This window comes from Scatophagus argus, chromosome 12 (assembly GCF_020382885.2).
Source record: "Scatophagus argus isolate fScaArg1 chromosome 12, fScaArg1.pri, whole genome shotgun sequence".
Classification (NCBI taxonomy): Eukaryota; Metazoa; Chordata; class Actinopteri; family Scatophagidae; genus Scatophagus; species Scatophagus argus.
The window spans coordinates 9,828,330-9,847,969 of record NC_058504.1 but is presented as its reverse complement, the minus strand read 5'-3'; the positions used below and the strand labels follow the sequence as shown (position 1 = coordinate 9,847,969).

At 41.7% G+C, this 19,640-nt stretch overlaps 2 protein-coding genes across 2 annotated transcripts; both read right to left on the bottom strand.

Annotated features, from left to right (window-relative positions):
* Positions 1-2,954: 2,954 nt before the first annotated feature.
* On the bottom strand, positions 2,955-5,122 carry slc25a5 (solute carrier family 25 member 5). The gene is made up of 4 exons (XM_046406546.1): positions 4,927-5,122; positions 3,721-4,207; positions 3,482-3,622; positions 2,955-3,382 (listed from the first exon to the last, which is right to left on the bottom strand). Exons 1-4 carry the CDS (start codon positions 5,035-5,037, stop codon positions 3,225-3,227), a joined length of 897 nt encoding a protein of 298 aa, XP_046262502.1. The 5' UTR covers positions 5,038-5,122; the 3' UTR covers positions 2,955-3,224.
* Positions 5,123-5,870: 748 nt separating this feature from the next.
* slc25a43 (solute carrier family 25 member 43) lies at positions 5,871-11,953 on the bottom strand. Its single transcript, XM_046406545.1, has 5 exons — positions 11,499-11,953; positions 9,232-9,473; positions 8,803-8,975; positions 7,184-7,318; positions 5,871-6,747 (listed from the first exon to the last, which is right to left on the bottom strand). Exons 1-5 carry the CDS (start codon positions 11,768-11,770, stop codon positions 6,535-6,537), a joined length of 1,035 nt encoding a protein of 344 aa, XP_046262501.1. The 5' UTR covers positions 11,771-11,953; the 3' UTR covers positions 5,871-6,534.
* Positions 11,954-19,640: the final 7,687 nt, after the last annotated feature.

The following is a 19,640-nucleotide window of genomic DNA, read 5'->3' as shown; positions in this document are numbered from 1 at the left end:
TATATATTTGTCTATATGTTGTTGTTTTTATTAAGTTCCTGCATATCATCCCTTCAAAGTAGCAGTAAATGCGACAAAGTGGTGATAAGTCTGCTCTTTCCCAGAGCTGAGGTCAAACACCTTTTGATTTGTTCAAGAAATGTTATAATATGATTTTATCTGACTATAATTCGCATGGTGCTATCAATCAAAAATACAGGACTATATGATGAATAAGCCTATTATTCACCGCTGAGCACCAGATTCAACAACATACAGTGTAGCGAAGGCAGCTGTAAAAAAAAAAAATTACAAGGGAAGAAAGGATGAATAAACACACTGACAACGCAGTAAATACTCTCTGATAATAACAGATATTCGTTTGTTTATTTATTTTAAAGTCGCCCCACAGTGTGGCTTTTCCTCCTGAGCGGAATACACTGAGGTCACCCAGGTCTGATCCGGTGGAGCTGTGACGTAATGCAGCCAAACAGCTGAAATTACGTAACAGGCTGCCTGACAGAAGACTTTTACTGTGAAGGGCAGCTTCAGTGATCCGCAGAGCCTCCACGTGGAAACACACACTGACTGTCAAGTCCCTTTTAAGAGTAGGCCACAGTGGTGGGGGAGTGTACCTTCAATCAACAATATTTGAAGTGTTTGTACTTGAGGACAACTAAAACAGCAACATGTTACTTACACATTAATGCATTATTAATAATAAGATATTTATATAACTGCATAACTCACATGGTGTATTTTTCAGCTCTGAATGCTTTTACTTACTTTCCACTCATAATACTTCTGTACTTTTGCTTAAGTGGAATAATAATTTCATTACTTGTCTTCTCAAGCAAGTTACAGTGGGAGCTTGCAGGACCTGAACATTAAATGTAGGAAAATACTAAGATGGGCAGTGACATTTACTAAAATCAATCTGAACATTTTCGCCGCATTGATGAAAAGCAAAAACAAACTCTCCTTGACCTCAGTCTTTAAGGCATGTGTGCCCTTTTCAACCACTTTCTGGTTTGATCTGCAGTTACCCAGTTACAGGCTTTTATGAGGAAATACCCACATGTACGGTATTTATATTTTGAAAAAAAAAAACATTTAGGCCACACTCGCCTGACTTGCTCCCCGTGTGACCTGCAGGAGGCACAGCGTATCTAAAGCCACACAGGCAGACAGCGTAATGGCGTAAATGGCTGTGAACTGTGCTGCCTCTGATTCACTAATCCTTGTTAGAAGTTGTAATGGAGCAGCTTGTCGAGTGAAGGATTAAACATGTGCTACCTGCTGAGAGGGGCTTTTGGGGATGGAGTGGTCGAAACAGTATTAAAACTGATTTCTGTAGGTTGGAGGTTACATCCAAGACTTTCTGAATCACTGAAAGAAGATTAGACTACGTCCAACTGAGTAAATCTTGTAATATGATAGTGTTGCTAAAATGAGGCTATGTCCTCCATTCAAGATCAGTCTGGGTTCACTGTCCATGACACAGTAATTGTGTCTACACACTTGTCAAGCAGAGAGTCTCTTAAAGTTCACAAGATGATCGCATTCATCTCAGTGCCTAAGACATCAGCGTCAGACATGCATCTTGTATGTAACTGGAATTTTACTTTTAACACACTAAATTTAAGAGTTAATCTTTTTGGAGTTTCATATGGTCCATAAGTTGAGAGTCATGTGGGGAAAACACCAGACAGAGACATCTCCACTTTTGATGAACCGAATAATAGTGCAAAGCTGCACTAATATTTTAGACTCACACTTTTAAATAAGAATAATTACAGCTGCAGTGACTGAACCCTCATGGAGGATTTCTGTCATGTCAAAAGCACACAGAGAGTCACTGCTAATAAGAATTTCAGATCACGCATGTCAGACACACTCTTAATTAAAACAGTGTCTTAATTTGTTTTATCCCCAAATGGGCAGATAATGTTGCCAGGGGCCAGCCACTCTTTAATTGGTCACAAAAAAAAAAAATGGCTGGAAGATGAATGATCAAAGCTGCCAAGTGGCCCTGAGACCTCACACTCAGCATGAAGCACATATGAGTGCGTCACAGTCCAGATAGTTTTTGAATACCACTGTGGAAACTTCACGTCAAACACATAAAATACATTGTGTGGAGGGTTGCACTGATACAATGGCAGCACTATGATCTGCGTTTAGAGTAAGACCAGCACGCTCCCTGGCCAGAGATGCCAGGAAGTACATTGTGTCTTGTCCTGCGTGGGTTACAATCACGTGTTTCTTTATAGCTGACACGATCATGTATCAGAAGGAATTCATTTTATGACCTCCCTTAAAATACGCATCAACACCGGCATACAACCCATTATGAACCCAGCTAGGTGCCTCTCACTTTTTTTATTGTAATGAACAGCAAAAACAAGAAAAGTAAGCAAAAACAAGTCTGGACGTTTGGAGATCACTTGACTGTTCTAGTAAATAACTAAAGCAGGAGTGTCATACTGCTGAATGGTGAGACAGCGCAAGGTTAAAGTCCTCAGTCACACCAGTTGGAGTCAGGGGAGGCCTGGCAGGAGACGCAAGTATTTTTAGACAATTGGAATAATCCGCCTCACTACAGGTAACCCTAGTGGTTTCATCCGAAGGAAGTCACTGGTGCAAACGTTCTGCTGAACTATCAGTGTGTTAAATGACACCAGCAAAGCTCCTGACATCCAGCCTATCACTTCTCTGCAAGCACGCCTCAGCTGAAATATCGTCAGCAGGTCAAATTTCTCAGCTGATTTTGGCTCGGCCCCAAATACAACCTGGGAGACGTGAGCGGCTCTAATCTTACATTTGACCAGGAGGCTGCCAATTAGCTTCTTGAAGCAACGCAATTGACGGCATCGGCTGCCAGGACTTTCTGTTAGACACCGTGTGTGTGTGTGTGTGTGTGTGTAATGTTACCCTTCACATGTGACATTACATTTCAAAACCAGACAGGAGAGTCACTCAGTAGGTGGCATTTATTTCTCTTTTTTTCTTTCCAGTAAGGTTCCTGTGTTCAGACAGGGAATGACATTCTGGTGGGGAGTAAAACAAAAAAAGAAAAAAAAGCATGGGCCAAGAGAAGAGTGCATAACAGATTCCCCCAGTACAACTAGTACAAAATACTAGTTGGTCCCTATAAATATAGCATGGCATTTAAGTCCTTCCAAATGTACAAGATATGTTACAGTTAAACTTCACAACATGAACAGTGGACACTGAAAAACAGCTTAGATGACTTTCTTAAGCTCATCATACAAGACAAGCACGAAGGCGCCACCCATGCCTCTGAGCACGTTAGACCACGCCCCCTTGAAGAAGGCCTTTGAACCCTCGTCGCGGGCGATCTTCCTCCAGCAGTCAATGGTGCCAGTGTACATGATGTCAGCTGAGGGGACGAACACAATTACAAAGACGTCAAACCTTTATTCTAATAACGCTGAAACAAAAACAGGAAGTTATTGCTTTGATATACTGCGATTGTTACCTCCTTTGCGGCCAGACTGCATCATCATACGCCGACGGACAGTGTCGAAGGGGTAGGACACGAGACCAGCGACCGCAGTCACAGACTGAGCAATCATCCAGCTGACGACAATGTGTGTGTTCTTGGGGTCTGGAAGCATGCCTGTAAGTGAAATGTCAATCAGAGAGGTTTACAAAAGTCTCCAAGGCAAAGACGTCCACCGAGACAAGATACATCAAGCTTTGATAAAGAAAACTCACCCTTCGCCGTGTCGTAGATGCCAAAGTAAGCAGCTCTGTAGATGATGATGCCCTGTACTGAGACGCTGAAGCCCTGGTACAGACCCTTGGGGCCATCAGACCTGAAGATCTTCACCAAGCAGTCACCCAGGCCTTTGAACTCACGATCCTTTCCGGCTTTGCCAACGTCGGCAGCCAGACGTGTTCTGGCAAAGTCGAGGGGGTAGACGAAACAGAGTGACGTGGCTCCGGCGGCGCCTCCAGAAGCCAGGTTCCCCGCAAAGTATCTCCAGAACTGTTTGTGCTTGTCCACGCCGTCGAGGAAAATCTTCTTATACTTGTCCTTGAAAGCAAAGTTGAGGGCCTGAGTGGGGAAGTATCGGATGACGTTGGCCAAGTTCCCTCTCCAGAACGAGAGGAAGCCTTGCTCTTTGGGAATACGGACAACACAGTCGATGATGCCCTTGTACTGCTGGTCGACTGCAATCTGTTTGCTAGCATGTTGTACCTGTAATCAAAGCAGAGACACGACAATGTTTTAGAGATAATAAGTTAAAGCGGATTGATGAACGCGGACAAAGTCTACACTGTGAATTACCTTTAACCTGTGAACCTAATATCCAGAGCTGGTGAGGACACAAATTCCCATGGTTCTCATGCGTCTGTCTGACAGACAACTTTCCATCCATGTGCTAAGAGTCCTACTCTGATGGCATCCATTCAACATTTCACAGCCCCACCACCTGCTGCTGCTGCTGCTGCTGCTGCTGAGGTCCAATGCAGCATTGGAGTGCCATGACGCAAACCTTGCTGTGACCTTGCCTGTCTGCTGTGTAGTCAAACTAAAGAAAAATCAGCCGTGGACGGTGAGCACCTTTTGAACACCAAAGTCACAACAGATGGTCATGTCTGCATTTATAACACACTGCAGTTGTGCTTGGTCTAACTGTGGTTTGCTGGCCGCTCTATTACGTAACAGGTCTGATGCGTCCCGATTATGCTCATTCATCTGTGCCTGCACCACTCTGACTTCGCTTCACTTTCTGTTCTAACAATGCAGCATCTCTACAATATTTAACTTATCTCAACATCTGGTTAGACTCAGCCTCCATTCAAAACACTGCAAAAATTATGCAAATTAACGACCTGGGTTTGTGCTGCAGACAAGAGCAGGCAGCATCTACCAAACAGCTTTAAAGTGTCACCAGAAATGACGTTCACACTTACCTGGAGGAGAAGCTTGACTCTCTCGATGGGGGCTACAGCTGTTTTGGAAATGGCAGCGGCAATACCACCAGCCAAGAAGTCCTTGGCGAAAGAAATAGCTGTCTCACTCATCTTCAGATGTTATCAGCCGGTGGGGTTATCTGTCGGTGGGGTTTGCCTGTGGAGTTGAAATGGCCGACTCCAATCTGGCAGAGAGGGAATTTAAGAAGGCTGAACGCGAGAAAAACCGTGAACTTCGACTCTCACATATCATTGGTCGGATGAAGGAGTAGTGGGCGGGGCTAACGGATGGCCTTTGAGTCAGATTTGGTGCTCTGCCTCATCACTCAAGTACACCGTGCCAACAGAGTCCGTTGTCTGTCCCACAAGAAGTAAAGTTTATTCATAAGTTGTTAAGTTGGTCCGATTGAGTCACATCTCGACACACCTGAGGAGAAACTCGTTTCGTTTTAAGTGTTGGATCAGAATTTGCTCAAGGTCGTGTCAAATGTCACGTCTGAAGCAGCTGGGGCCCTAAAAGCAATGGTGGGTAAAGGTCATCCCATCTGTTAATGTCCTTTGGCTGTCACTCAGTTTCCCACAGTATGGAGGAGGACATGACTGAATCAGCTGACTGATTCCACACAAACCCTGCGTCAGCAGAGCGACTGACCTGTGACTGACTGACAACCTTAATAATTAAATACTGAGGCAGCGTGATTGAAATCTTACAAGAGTTGCTGCCTTTTATCTCGAATTGTCACTGGAAGCAAGAGTAAAGATTGGTAACATGTGACACTATTAGCAGACATTAAGTTGTATTTTTACAACATGGCAAAAACAGTTGCTAAAATAAATGTTTAAAAAAAAAATAAGAAAAAAATAACAATTATCATGCCGAGCCTGGATGAAAAGTTTTTTTGTTGTTGTGCGAACTGTCAAAAAAGTCTAGATGTCCCCACGGCTTCCAAACCTGGACATGTTTCTTACAAACAAATGTGTTTTTTTTTTTCTTTTCAGAAGTAGTTTAGAAGTTGACAGCATAACAATTTCACTGAAATCATTTCACTGAGTTTGACTTACAAAGTCCTGGAATATGTGTCATTTTATGTCATTTGTAAGCACATTTCACACATCACACGCCATGTTAGCACTTGTGCATGATTGCGCATAACCGACTGAAACTTATAAAACATTAAAATGTTCCATTCACTGTACACTAAAAACACAATCTATCGCTGAAAGAGAGTAAAAGAGCATTTGCAACCTATAAGAATAAATTATGGCACTATTTGCTGTCAATGACACAGTGACGGAAATGAGCCTCAAAATAAATAGTTAACACTCAAGGCACACAGTAAAGAAAAAAACAATAATGGAAATACATTACATTGTGAGAGAAAATAAAATCCAAACAATCCAACAAACAATACTGGTCGATAAAATAACGATACTCTGCAAGAGGTAGACCTTTGCTAACAGGACTGTGTGAATGCAAGTTTATACCTAATATGAAGCCTGAAACAAAATGTTACGTAATTATTACACGCACAAAAGCCTCTGAATAACTCATTTTGCTGGTCAAGTGAGGTCAGCAGTCAATACTTTTCCACACGACATCTTCTCATGTCACCAGCGGTTTCCCAAAGACGATTCCCCTGACCCAAAGTTCCTGTTTCTCAAGTAGCGCTTCACCTCTTCCAGCTCGTACGGCCCGAGGCTCTGGTCGACTCCCGGTGCAAGTTTGTAGCTCAGGGGCGAGACGATGTAACCGTTGCGGTAAAGGCAAATCTGCTTACACATCTCACAGCACATGACAAGAAGGCCAAAGTATGGAATAATCTGTGAGGGAATGACAGGTTGGGAGAGTGAGAAGGGGTGAGTGCATTTGATCAAAAGGCCACAGACCCACACAGAGATTATTCTCATTCGAGAATACTCATGAAAAGGCCTTCCTTATACTTGTAAAAACAACATGACATTTGCAGCTGAAATAGGAGAGAGGAGCACGCTGTTCCACAGATAGGCTTTGTTCACCTTGCTGGTGATATGTATGCTCTGAATTACGCACTGAACATTACACCCCCCCTGCCCCGCCCCCGTTCCCCTTTCGGCAAAGGCCACGGGTTACATTTCTTCTTCTGTCGTAAAGACATTCATGTTCCTTCGCACGTGTGCTTATTTCAGTTGTGCTACTTGTATGCAACACAAATAAACTAGCGAAAGAGTTCAGTTTTGGCTTAGACAACGACAAGTGAATGCATCAGCGGAAGCATACCTTGACTGTGTTGGCAGTGAGGCCGTTCCACAATGAGAGGACGCCCTTGTTTCTAACAACCTGCATGAAACAATCGATCATTCCACTGAAATGGACGTCGACTCCACCACAGTGGGGGAGACGGGCACTCTGCGCCTGGGAAAACATTGAAAGTGAAAAAGGAATGGCCGTGAATCAGCAACATGTCTGTAAAGTAATAATCTAAACAGGACTCAGTGAAGGAAAGCTGACACTCCTGCTCTGTTTGGGACTGTCGATTAACGCAGTCAAATCTACTGATTGGATCAATTTCTCATTTCAACTGTTAACCTGCACACTATCACAAATTTAATCATACAGTCAACACAACATTGTCCTTTTGAGGGTCAAGTGTGGAGATGAGAACTCGACATTATCAGGAAGCTTTAAGAAGAAACAAACTGCACGATGCTGTCAGTTAACAGCATCTTAAAGCTCAAGAGACACTGTGTCCTGTGCTGTTTGACAACTCTACGGGTTGACTGTCAGGTGACAGGGGAAATGCATCTTCACAAGTTTCAAGGTTGCCAAAGGCAACACACATTCATAAAAGGTGCCAGACCACTCAGACAGGTTCATTTGTAGTGGAAACATCAAGCTAGCCGGTGAGTTAAACAATACTTAGCTTAAATCATCACCCTGAGCTTCTGCAAACATCCTCGGCTGTTTTCCGATCATCTGTTCTCTGTCTGGCTTTCAATGTTTAACTCTGAGACACATACAAGAGCCAAATCCCTAAATCACATGGTTGTGTAGAACATTGTTCTTTAGAGTAAGATGACACAGTTGTGGTGGTTTCACAGACTGGACACTCACAACTCTTAGCCGGCCTGCTGTCTGATAGTTACTCGCTATCTTTAGAGAACTTATCTATAGCTTCTGCAGACCCGGGACACATTGACATTCCCAGCTGCTGTTGAATCTTGTGGTAGCTAATAATAGGCCGATAAAACCGGATGTAGTATTTTGTCCTTTGTTCTCCGTGTGTCCTTCCTATCGAACAGAAGGCATCTCAAACATCGTTTAAGGTGAACGTGCAGACCAAAGTGTTTTTCTATGTGTCTATAGCATCCATACGCTATAAATAGACAATCTGAAGGCCAATTACAAAAACCCACTTCTATCTAAGAGTTTAAACTTTGCATGGTCCCATATGCTAAGAGATCAAGTGAGGCTAATCTTAAATTAGATGCACTTCCACTGCCCTCTTGTGGACTACAAATGGTAATGCAGCAAGTATACACTGTGAACTTATTTTGATTTTGTTTATTTTTTTAAATATTTCAGGCAAAAAGAAAAAGACAAACAATATATCACACATATGAAAAGTAGTATTGGAAAATAAAATATAAAATTATACTGGAAAATTAGTGCTTTATAATGAACATTAACATTAATTCCCTTTAAAAGGCCATAAAAAATGTCAAAATGTCTTTGATGACCAGTTATTAGATTTATGGACTAAGAGCATTCTTTAGAGATTCTTTATTATCAGTTTGTTTTTGCCTTTTTTAAAAAAAACAACAACAACAAACAAACCTTAGTGTCACTTCTCTTAAAAACCATAATCTACAAGCAGAAGTATTGAGGTGGTAAATTACCTGCATCTTCCGCTTTACGGTTTCAAAAGGGTAGGAGAGAGTCTGGGCAACGCCTGCCGCCAGGCAGCCATTAATGAAGTTCTGGAGGGGACTGAAGCGAAAAGGAGGCTCCTGCCAGAGCTTGTCCAAGTTCATGTGGACCACATAGCACCCAACAGAAAAGGGAAAAGCACCTGCACACAAGTGAAATGAAAGTGAAATGCATGTTACAGCTAAATGCATCGTCGATGAACCGAGCAGAGCAAATGATGGGCAACGCAGGCTGAAGACAAAAGCGATAAACATGAATTTTTATAACTCAGTCAGCTCATGTATATACTGACTTTCACATTGTAACAAGTGAAGAGCAGAAGCCATTTTAACACATTAATATCCGATACCTTAACACCCATAGGAAATAAACTAATTTCAATGAATATGCAAACACACCCAACAAAGTGAGGGAAAAGCCCCTGTAGAGAGCGAGCAGCCCTTCACTCCCGTAGATCTTTGACAGAGTGTGAACTACGCCGGTGTATGTGGGCTGCCTGCAGTTCTGAACGATGAGCCTGGTTTCTGCCACCTCCAGAGGGTACGTGACCAGGGCGGCAGTGACGCCAGCCAGTCCACCAGCCAATATGGCTCTCCATTGTGAGATGAAGCCCACCTCATCCATGTGAAGGTGGACTATCCTGAACATAGAGAAAAGAAATATTAATAACTCCTAATTAGGTCAGTTTTTTCTCCCCTTGGTTTAATAAAAACTAAAAGAACAAAACAGAGAATTTATTTTTGGATCAATTTAAGTGATGAGAGTTTATTGATTGATTATTATTTTCATGATCTCTCAAAATGTGTTGATTAATCACTTCATTATGTAACCTAGGACATATTAATATACACTGAAAAATTAAAGCACTTTTTCTCAGAGCCCAAGATGACTTCAGAAAATAACTTTGATTCATCTCACCAGCAGTCCAGAACCAAAAATTATTTCACTTCCAACGATATAAAACAGAAAAAGATAGCAAATACTTTTTCCTTAATAAACCACTTTAACAATTAATACATTTTCAAAACTCTTTATAGCTGAATCTATGGCAAGTGAAAAATTAATTAACTGACTAACATATTTGGGGCTTTTATACAATAAATTGTATGATGTCACCTTGGAATGGGTTTCAATGGGCCTTTATCATTTTCTGGCATTTTAAAGACTAAATGATGAATCATTTATTTAAAAAAAATTAACACACTCATTACCCAGTGATGGTAATAACTGTTATTTGCACTCGTAATTTATAAATATGCAGCTTATTACTTACTGCTACGTCCACTGTGTCCATGTTTAGACTTCAGTGTTGCTTTCATGTGCAATTTAATACCCATTAAAGATATCAGAACATTATCAAGGTCAGGTTATAATCGCCTACACTTTAGGAGCACATGAATAACTAAAGCCACGTGTATGTGGAGAAAAAAAGGAACAGAGAAAAGGGCTTTCTTTTAATGGAACAGTGTACAGTGCGGGACGGTGGTTTGCTGATTCAGGTAGCAGTGGCGTTTACACTAATTCGTGTCCTGAAACGTGAGACAGGACCGTCATATACCTACTGACTGCCTCCTGACAGTCCATAGACAGCAGATACCGTACTTATGGCTGTGTCCTGGGTTACTGTTGTCACGTGAGGCCCCTTGCTGCGCTTTGTGTTTATGTATTAGCATGTCGGTCATTGAGTTGTCCTACAGTAACCCAACGTAAGCCACACGTAGTCTCTTCCCCCGAACTCTGCCTCACAGGCAAAACTTCCGCTCATTGAAACTACAGACGTTGAGGTCCTCAATGTTGTCATTTGTGGCATTTTTTGTTTTTCATCCAACAAGCACTCAAGATGTGATTCAATTTACAATCACGAATAGAGTTTAAAAAGCTGGAACTGATATATTTTGGAAATGTCTTCATTAAAAATGACCTAGTTGCTTGGTCAGTTACCACATTTAGAACTTGTAAGTTAGATAATCAAATAATAAGTCAATCGATAGAAAAATATTTGGTTTTACAACTTGTGGCTTAATCGCTCATGTCATGTTATAAACCGTGATGATATGCAGCTTTTCTATTAATCAGAGTGAACTTATCAAGACAATAAGCTTATCAATCAACAGTGGCAGAAATAACTTACTTAAAACAGCCACCGATTACATTTTTTCGTGACAGAAAATTCAACTAATTATTTCCTATTCATAATGTTAAGTCTGTCGGGGTGGAGTCTAATTTAAAAAAAAAAAAAAAAACAGACTACCTGTGAGACAAAACTGAGGGCCCCCACGTCGCCATGCGCTTCAAAAATCGACTGAGCAAATACAGCCTTCTGATTGGCTGAAATAGAAGATGTGCCTCGTACGGTAAAACAGGAAGTAGCAATTTAGCTGAAGTAAACAAACTATTCAAACAGTTATTCTGTAGTGTGAAACAATTAATTAACGTGATTATCACGTTTTACTCTATCGAAATTAATATATGTCTTAATATATCCAAACTATTCACCACATAAACTCGCAAAGTTAACGTCAGGTGACCAAGTTGGCTGACAGCGTCATTCAACTAGCAAAAAGACAGGGCAAACCCCAGAGGAAATAACCACCAAGCTATGTTTGAAAGTCCACAAAAGTGAAACAAAACAACCGACGACATATTCAGATTCAGTTTAACTTACCTTTTGTACGTTGTGAGATGAACTGCAGTGTAGGGGAACAACCGGAGACAAGAGGCGAGATTTCCTTTCCAAAATCCTCGAAGTCCCTCATTCTGGTAGATCAAAATAAAACTTTGCAAGAAGCCCCTCTTAGAATGAAAAGTGCCCACTTGACTTTTAATTTTAACCACCTCCAAAGGCGACGTGACGGTTTTACTGAAAAATCCGGCGAAACCGACGCACATAAAGCTTTGAGACCTCGTCAGTCTGTTGTCTTTTTTAACGGAGGCCATCACTGTTTGGGCCTTCCTCTGAGCTGTCCGGCTACTGCGATGATTTCGATTTTCTCCGAGGGACGCGAAAGGATTTGTTTACGCAAGTTAGACATCTAAATATAGAGGCCGACGAGGTATACGTCTCCTGTGCTAACCAGCGATGTTATGTGACATGTGACAGTGCAGGAGGTGAGTTGGGTCGACGCCTCTAGAGGGCGCCCTTTGACCTTATTTTGGTTTAAAACTTACCCATTATCACATACGGTGCACTGTCCGTGGCCCACGTGTCTTTACAATAATAAACTGTTGTGGCAGAAATGTACACAGCGTATATTCAAGCCAAAGCAGCAATATTCTTTATTATACATAATACTAATGGCCTAGTATGACCATATAATACCTTATTATACTATAGGCCATATTTTCCGTGACACTCTGTGACATATTATATATTATGTTAAACAATATTGCTACATTTCATCATACTGAATAATATATTTTGTATCCCAAACTGTATTACTTCTATATAATTTAGCTGAGACTGCACTGCGCTGCTAGCACATTGAGGACTTTAGTAAACACTGTTCATGGTCACTGCACGTGTACTGCTTGTCTTACTGAATTGAATTGAAATTGAATTTACTTTCAGCTATTTGTTTTTTTTTTTTTTTTTTACTTTTCTCTACTTGTGGTAATGAAACACTTACATTTACCCTCTGGGGATCAGTAAAACTTTAGCTGTAGGAGTATAAGTACCATAATGTGCAAATAGTCAAGTAAAGTACAATTACCTTCAACTTTACTTAAATGCAGTACTTAATACTTTTCCACACACAAAAATCTGACTTATGAATGTGTACTTTGAAACATGAACAGTTATAATCAGTATTTCCTGTCTACAAATAATTTTAACTTATAAACATGTTGAACAGTTAGGGATTATTCAGTTTTAGATTTACTTGCAATTTTCTGTTTTGTTTTGTTTTGTTTTTTTCTCCCTGTGCATTTGTTTTAACCTGACACGAATTTGACTCATATATATGTATATGGCATGGTATGGTGTAGCAGCAGCAGCACTAAGAGGCTGCCAAAACCTTCAGTGTAGTCAAATCAGCAGATCATTATTAGTTCACAGACAACTCTTTAAACAATAAGGCCGTTTTGTCTTCTTTCAAAATTTGATTTTGAATGGAGAGCCATCGGTGGTGACAAAGTTTTGTCTATAGCTGTGTTTAGTATTTCACTAGCATTCGTGCATCTGATGACTGGACAATATGCAGGTGTTACACCAGAAACAGAAGGTCATAACTACATATATATATATCTATATAGTGAGTTCAGAGACAACAGTGGAGGAAGTGAAGCTTGTGGTCAGTGCAGCAATTCTTTTATCTTTTTGTCAGTAACTTCACTTCAAGTGAAGTGATTGTTGAGTTAAGCCATTATTCACATTTTCAGCTGACACTCGTGATGAACACTAAGGGAACGAAACATTTTAGGGATTAGTGTGGTCATTTTGTGCCTATAGGTGGCGCAATAGTCCAACCTTTTGATTTTTCTGTGTCTTTATGGAAACTGCCAAATCCTGCTCAAGCAGAATAGAGCTTTGGCTATCAACTGCTCGACGAAAGGTACACAAGCATGTTTTTTCGAGGTTGTTGTAAGTAACAGTAAACAGTAACTTTACTATAAGTATTTTTTTTTTTATCTTTATGTGTTTTTTTTTATTTTTGAAAACCTCTTTTTCAAGAGAGTCTTCAGCCAAAACTACACGACATTCCTTCAGTGTGGAAGTACACCTTCAATGAACATCCCGTCCAGTGATCCTCTGAGTGAAAGAGATTTGGGAATGAAGGGTTGGTTCAAGGCAAACAATAGTGTAATTTTTTATTATACAAAGAAGTTCACTCAGGCCTGATTTAGTGAAGAACTGTGTTCATCAGCGGGGATTTGTTGCTGCTGTTTCATTACAGCATTGTGTTTGTTTTCTCCTCGTCTTGGCCTGTCATGAGTGTCTGTCTCCCCTGCCGGGCTGACATGATGCGTGACGTGATGCCTCAGATCCATGCAAGGAGCCCACATTCTGCCTGCTGTTGCACCACGTGGCTGCCTTCTAAAAAAGCTTTCTGGAATAAAAACAGAGGCAAAAAGAGGAAATGACAGCCTGATCACAAGAGGTGCTCTAGCTGCCAAGAAAAGGGTGTGTGTGTGTGTGTGTGTGTGTGTGACTGGGATACTGGCTTTCATCTCTGAAATGTGAAAGCAAATTTCCATGGAGTGGATGTGATTGTCATAAAGGTTAAGAGACAAGTGCAGAACACTCTAAATGTATGCTTTATATTAGCTATTTGTGCAGCCAGAATGCTAATTTAAAGTTAAAAGGTATTTAAATTAGTCTAACTATCAAATCAGTAAAATTTTGAGAGCCAGGATGATAGGTTGGTAGGAGGAGCTGGAGTCCTTGAAAACTATGCTCCAGCTGAAGAATGTCAAAGTAAAAATACAAATCTTTTGTTCAAAGGAGCAATAAAAGAGCCCACTTTGACAATTCTTTGATCTCATATGTGTGTGTGTTACAATACACGAGATACTGCGATGATGTCTAGATAAGCGTTGTGATATGGATTCATGCTCTATCTTATCAATTGATGCTTCAGCAATCAAATGAGACACCACCAAGAATCTGCTGCCCCTCCGTCTCCCCTGTTGTCCTTCCTCTGGCCCTCACATTGCCTCTACCCACCAGTATTTGTATAGAATACACATAGAGCGCTGCCCTCTTCCTTTATGTGTATCCCCCTCCTGAATGAGGACTTCCTCCATGCAGCAAAGTGGTGCGGGAGCAGCCTACATGCCTTTGTGTCTCTGGGACTGGCACGTAGCAGTAGGTGTAGGCTGACTGAGGCATTGTCATTCTCTGGATGTCATGCGCAAGTCAACCCTTGATCTCCCACTTTGAAGTGCGTTGCTGAAGGACCAGAGAGGGCTGTCTGTGTATCCGGTGTGAGCCCACGGGAGTCAGCAGAGGGCGCCTGATACCAGGGAGACTGCACAGAGACCTGAGTCTCTGTCTCACTGACTGCTGCAATAAAATTCTCACCTCATTATCTGAGACAGTCACATCACAGGCTTGTGTTGGCAGGGGAGGGGAAAGGGAAGAAAGAAGGGGTGGAGGTGGGGAGCAGGCCAGGGTGGGTGACACCAAAGTCTGTCTGTATCTGAGTGTGCCTTTTTTTAAGGGTGGGGGGTTGCATTGGTGAGAAAAATCAGGCATGAGTACAATTCACTGAGGCACCATGTTGACACCTCAGAGGCTCAGGCCAAACTGCAGCACTCCCGGCTCACTTACCAGGAATGAGAGACTTGTTATGCATCAGAGCCTAATTTTGAATGAATGGTCTCTGTGATGGGTTAAACTGTGAAAGGTTGTCAGGGTTTGTTAGGAATAGTAAATGAATTTTTTCACCTCATTACTGTAACAGTCTTTATTACAACAAACAGTGCAACTACTGTTATCTCGGCACTGCTGGCCAGAATATGTGATTAAATATGGTGTATAAAGTGTAAAATATTTGGTAAATTTGTAGCCTTGTTGAATTGATTTGTGTCATGATGCACCATAAATTCTTGAGTTTTAAATTCGACTTAATTTGCAATTTGTGCAAAAATGTTGCATTGTTTTTGTATAACCTTGTGAAAACCTAATAAGGGATGATGCATTACCTATTAAGTCAGGACATAGGTGACCAGGAGGCCCATTGTCTGTGAGGATGCAGAGGAGAACTTCTGGCAGCTGGTGCCCCCTTATCTTCCCATGTACAGCCAATAAATCAATATCAAATCTAAGGAACAGGAAGCCAGATGGCCTTCTCACAACCCACCAGGGCCAGGGTGCTCTCAGGACCTCCTCGGCTACTGTACCAGTGCATGCAGCAGTCCTTTGAAGACATACGTATTCAACAAGCAGCTCAATGAATGACTAAAGGGAACAAATAAGCTGTTACGACTGTGCTCAAATCAGTGTTTGTGTTTCCATCCACATCAAAGGCCTCGGTCTGTTTGATATGCAGCCCCCACACCTTGATCCGAGCCATGTACAGGTAGAGGGGAGGAGCAGTCCATTGAGAAGACAGAGGGTCATGTGGCTGCTTCTCTCAGCCCTGGCTCGAGGGTAGGTGACCCAGACGAAGGGTCTGGCGGTGTCTCTTGTTCCCCAGGGGGCTATTTCTCCTTACACCCATCACTAGACACATTATTTATTGGGTGGCCTATTGATTACATGCTTTTAAGAGATATTCACAAGAATTTGGAGCAGCAATTACAAAATGGGAAACATCTTACATTTAAAAATGAAAATGAATACAATATTAACTGAGGTGGAGATAACCGCGAGACAGAGTTGTTCAGTAACTGATGGCTGGCTGAGGCCAGTGAGGTCAGTTGCCTAAATACATCCCGCCAGACTCATCTTGATTTCTGTGTAGGCCAGGGGTCAGGTTAAACAGTAGTTTGATTGAATGGCTGTTCACAGGCCAGTGTGAAATGCCAGCTCTATTGCAATGTGGGAGTGGGAAGGAGGGGGATTCTCTGGCCTTTGTGTGGCCTGCGATCTTAGAGCGCGGACCCCATTGTTAGAGGCTGACCAGCCAGCCCCTCAGACTCTCCTTTGACCTGCTTTGTCTCGAGCAGCGTGACCATTTCCTTCATCCAGGTCAGGGCAGGGTCATGACTTTGGACACCAGTCTTCCCTGTCTGTCTGCTCAGCCCGCATACCCATAAATGCATACGACGCTAAGAGAGAGGGAGAGAGATGCACTGATGTCATGTGTCCTGGTTTAACATGTAGGTGTGCTCGCGCAATTTTCAGCCTCTTTGAACCAAGAGGATGACAGCTAAAGAGCCAGGTGTAATCCTAATGAGTGTCAGCCCAAAAATGATATTTACAACAATGAAAATTAAATAATTCAGCAAGACTGACATGTTTCTTTTGTATGTGTAGACACTTAAATTGATCAGTGTACACATTCATGAAGTTTTCAGGATGAGAGATAATTCATGTTTTTTAGTGCATGAAACACAGTGCCATGTGCACAGAGCAGAGATGCCCTGAAGTGCCCGAGTTATGCAACTGTGGAGGTTTAGAAGAGGGGCAGTACCCTCCTTCTGTCCTGAGGCTGGACCTGCCTTATCATGGCCTGGCCATCACGGTGATAAGAAGAGGAAAGGCCAAAGGGCCATAAGAAACAGTGTGCATGGTTCAGGTCAACAGTGTGAGGAGGCTGGACTCAAAGGGGGAAAAAGAGGGACAAGAATATTATCTGATAAGAATCACCAAGGTCTTTTGATCTCTGAGAGACTGATCCTGGGCTACAGGGTGTCATGCTGGGTGGACGAGCAGAACGACACGGCAGGTACAAACAAGCGAGCCCTTGAAGATCATCTGGGGCTAAGCATATTTACACTGGGAAGACTGGAAAGACTCTTCTGATGCACACACACAAACACACAAGCTTGTTGTCCTCAGGATTTCACACTGTAGTAGCACTCCTTACATCTTTAGCTTTGATTTTTTTTAACCAGAAAACACAAATAATCTCTCATTTTTTGATGAGGTCCAGCCAATTCCTTATTATTATATTGATAATGTATATATTAAAAAAAAGATAAATCTATTTTATGATGAAGAAGATCTTTATCAACCAATAGTCAGACGATACATGTGAAATCCACAGATGACTGTGAGCCCACTGACCAGAAGCTTGATAATCAGCCTGTAGTCTAGAGGGCTTTAGTCACTGATTAAAAGCCATCATGTGGAGACCAGACAGGACCTGGGGCTGCAGTGCAAGCTGTGGCCCGAACCAAATGCCTCACTATCTCACCCTGGGCAAGATGGAGGGGGTATTTTTTTTTTTGCTTGGAGTGGCTCTTTCTTTCACAGAACAAGGCCCAGTTAGGTGTAAGACTTAAAAGTTATATACATACTATATCTTTTGATTATTAACAAGTTTCATTCATTATTTTCCACAGAATTCCATTCAAAGCCCATTAAAAACATATCAATGAGCCTCATCATAATGAATGCGAGCACCGTGCTTAATTTTGAGACAGGCTCACATACACCGTCCTGCTGCAGTAAATATTCTCCAGAGAAAATAGTCCCCAACAAAGCCACAATTTACTCCATTCTGAGTCACATTCACTGTAAAGCTGTTTTAAGAACTTATTTAGCCCTCTTTAAAATAAAAGTACATCTTCATGGCCAGTTTTAAAGATTTACAGAAGCTCAGTCAGAGAGGGGTGAGAGCTGTACCATTGTACTGTTGGATTTTGTCTTTTTTGGTTGCCAGTGACAAAAAAGTTACAATATTTAATAGGGTTATATTCAGACAAAGCTCTGTTCTGTTTTTTGTTTTTTTGTTATTTTTTAGCTCCATTTTCACAATTTCTTTAAAATTTGTCCTCAGTTCACATCAAGCCAAGACAGTGACAACAAGGTATCAGCAACCAGTTACATCCACGCTCCAATTAAAAGAATTAAGATGTAAGGGGCCTTCATTATCAGCTCTGTCTGAAGGACATCAAAGGCTGTGGCGGAGTGAGAGTGCAGCTGCCCTGACGGTGTGAGTTTCTCCTCTCTCACTCCAGAGGAACCTGTTTGTGTTGAGGATGTTTACTGATCCCAGGGAAGACAAACAGCCTCTTTCTTGTCTGTAGGCACCGCAGCTCAAACAGAGAGCTGTGGGCCAGTTCTGACACAGCTTTGGTAGGTATTGTACTGTGAGGTCGGTGTTTATCTTTGGCTCGGCGCTTTCACCCCACTTCCAAGTTTCCCACCAGGAGCAGACCGAATTCAATGCTGTCAAATAGAACTTACAAAAGAACACTCCCCAAAAACAGCCAGGATATCCCAATAGGCGATTACACACACCACATGAGTCATTACTCAGACTTAATCAATCAATTAAAGACATTAACTTCTAAATTTCTGAGCAGTTTCACTTAGTTACAATACCTCATCTAAACACATGGTGTCGCTCTTTCTCATCTATGCAGGCAGCCACTGGAGGAAGTCCTCAAAACTTTCTCCTGCTGTTTTGTTACTCAGCCCACATTCATCACATATCATCATCGTGCTGTCACGTTGCTGTAAGCAGTATTTTACTAGCTTCAACTCTGACAGTCAAAAGTGTCACCATGACATTTGATTTGTTTGTACTTAAAGTTCTCCAGGCTTTTGTTTTTTTCTGGTTACAGTGTATCACAGTGAGGTTTATGTGCTAAAGTTGGATGATGAATCTTTGATAAGAATCTGCAGGCAAATGAGGCAAATTTGTGATTTTGGGCCATTTAAATCGCGTCTTAAATTCTTTAATGGCAATAATGTCTAATCCTGATGTACAAATATGTTTATGTTCATCTATTCATCTGTTGTTTGATACTTGGTGGCCACTGAATACAGTATGAGCATTACTTTTTAATTTATGCAAGAGTTAAAGGAATAAATTAGGTTAATGTGTTAGGAAACCATGTTTTAGAGGAAATTATGAGACTTCTCATTAATCCTGTAACTCGGCTAATACTGATACCGAGACTTAACTTTGCATCATATAAAATGCGGACCAGCTGACGTCTGTATTGCCACAGCAGAGCGTCTCAAGCTTGTATCAGCAAATGTCACTTTGTACTGAGGTTTCCTACCACAGCTGTAAATCCTGGAGGAGATTTTATGGCACAGCGACTTCCCTTCCATTCTGTAGGGGGTATGCTGCTTAACACCGTGTGTTCATGTGTCACAGTCCCTTTAAGTGGCACCACCCCAAAACCAGTAGCATTTTTCTATTCGACACCATCCAGGCGTTCGCTTACAGATGTTTTAATAATCATT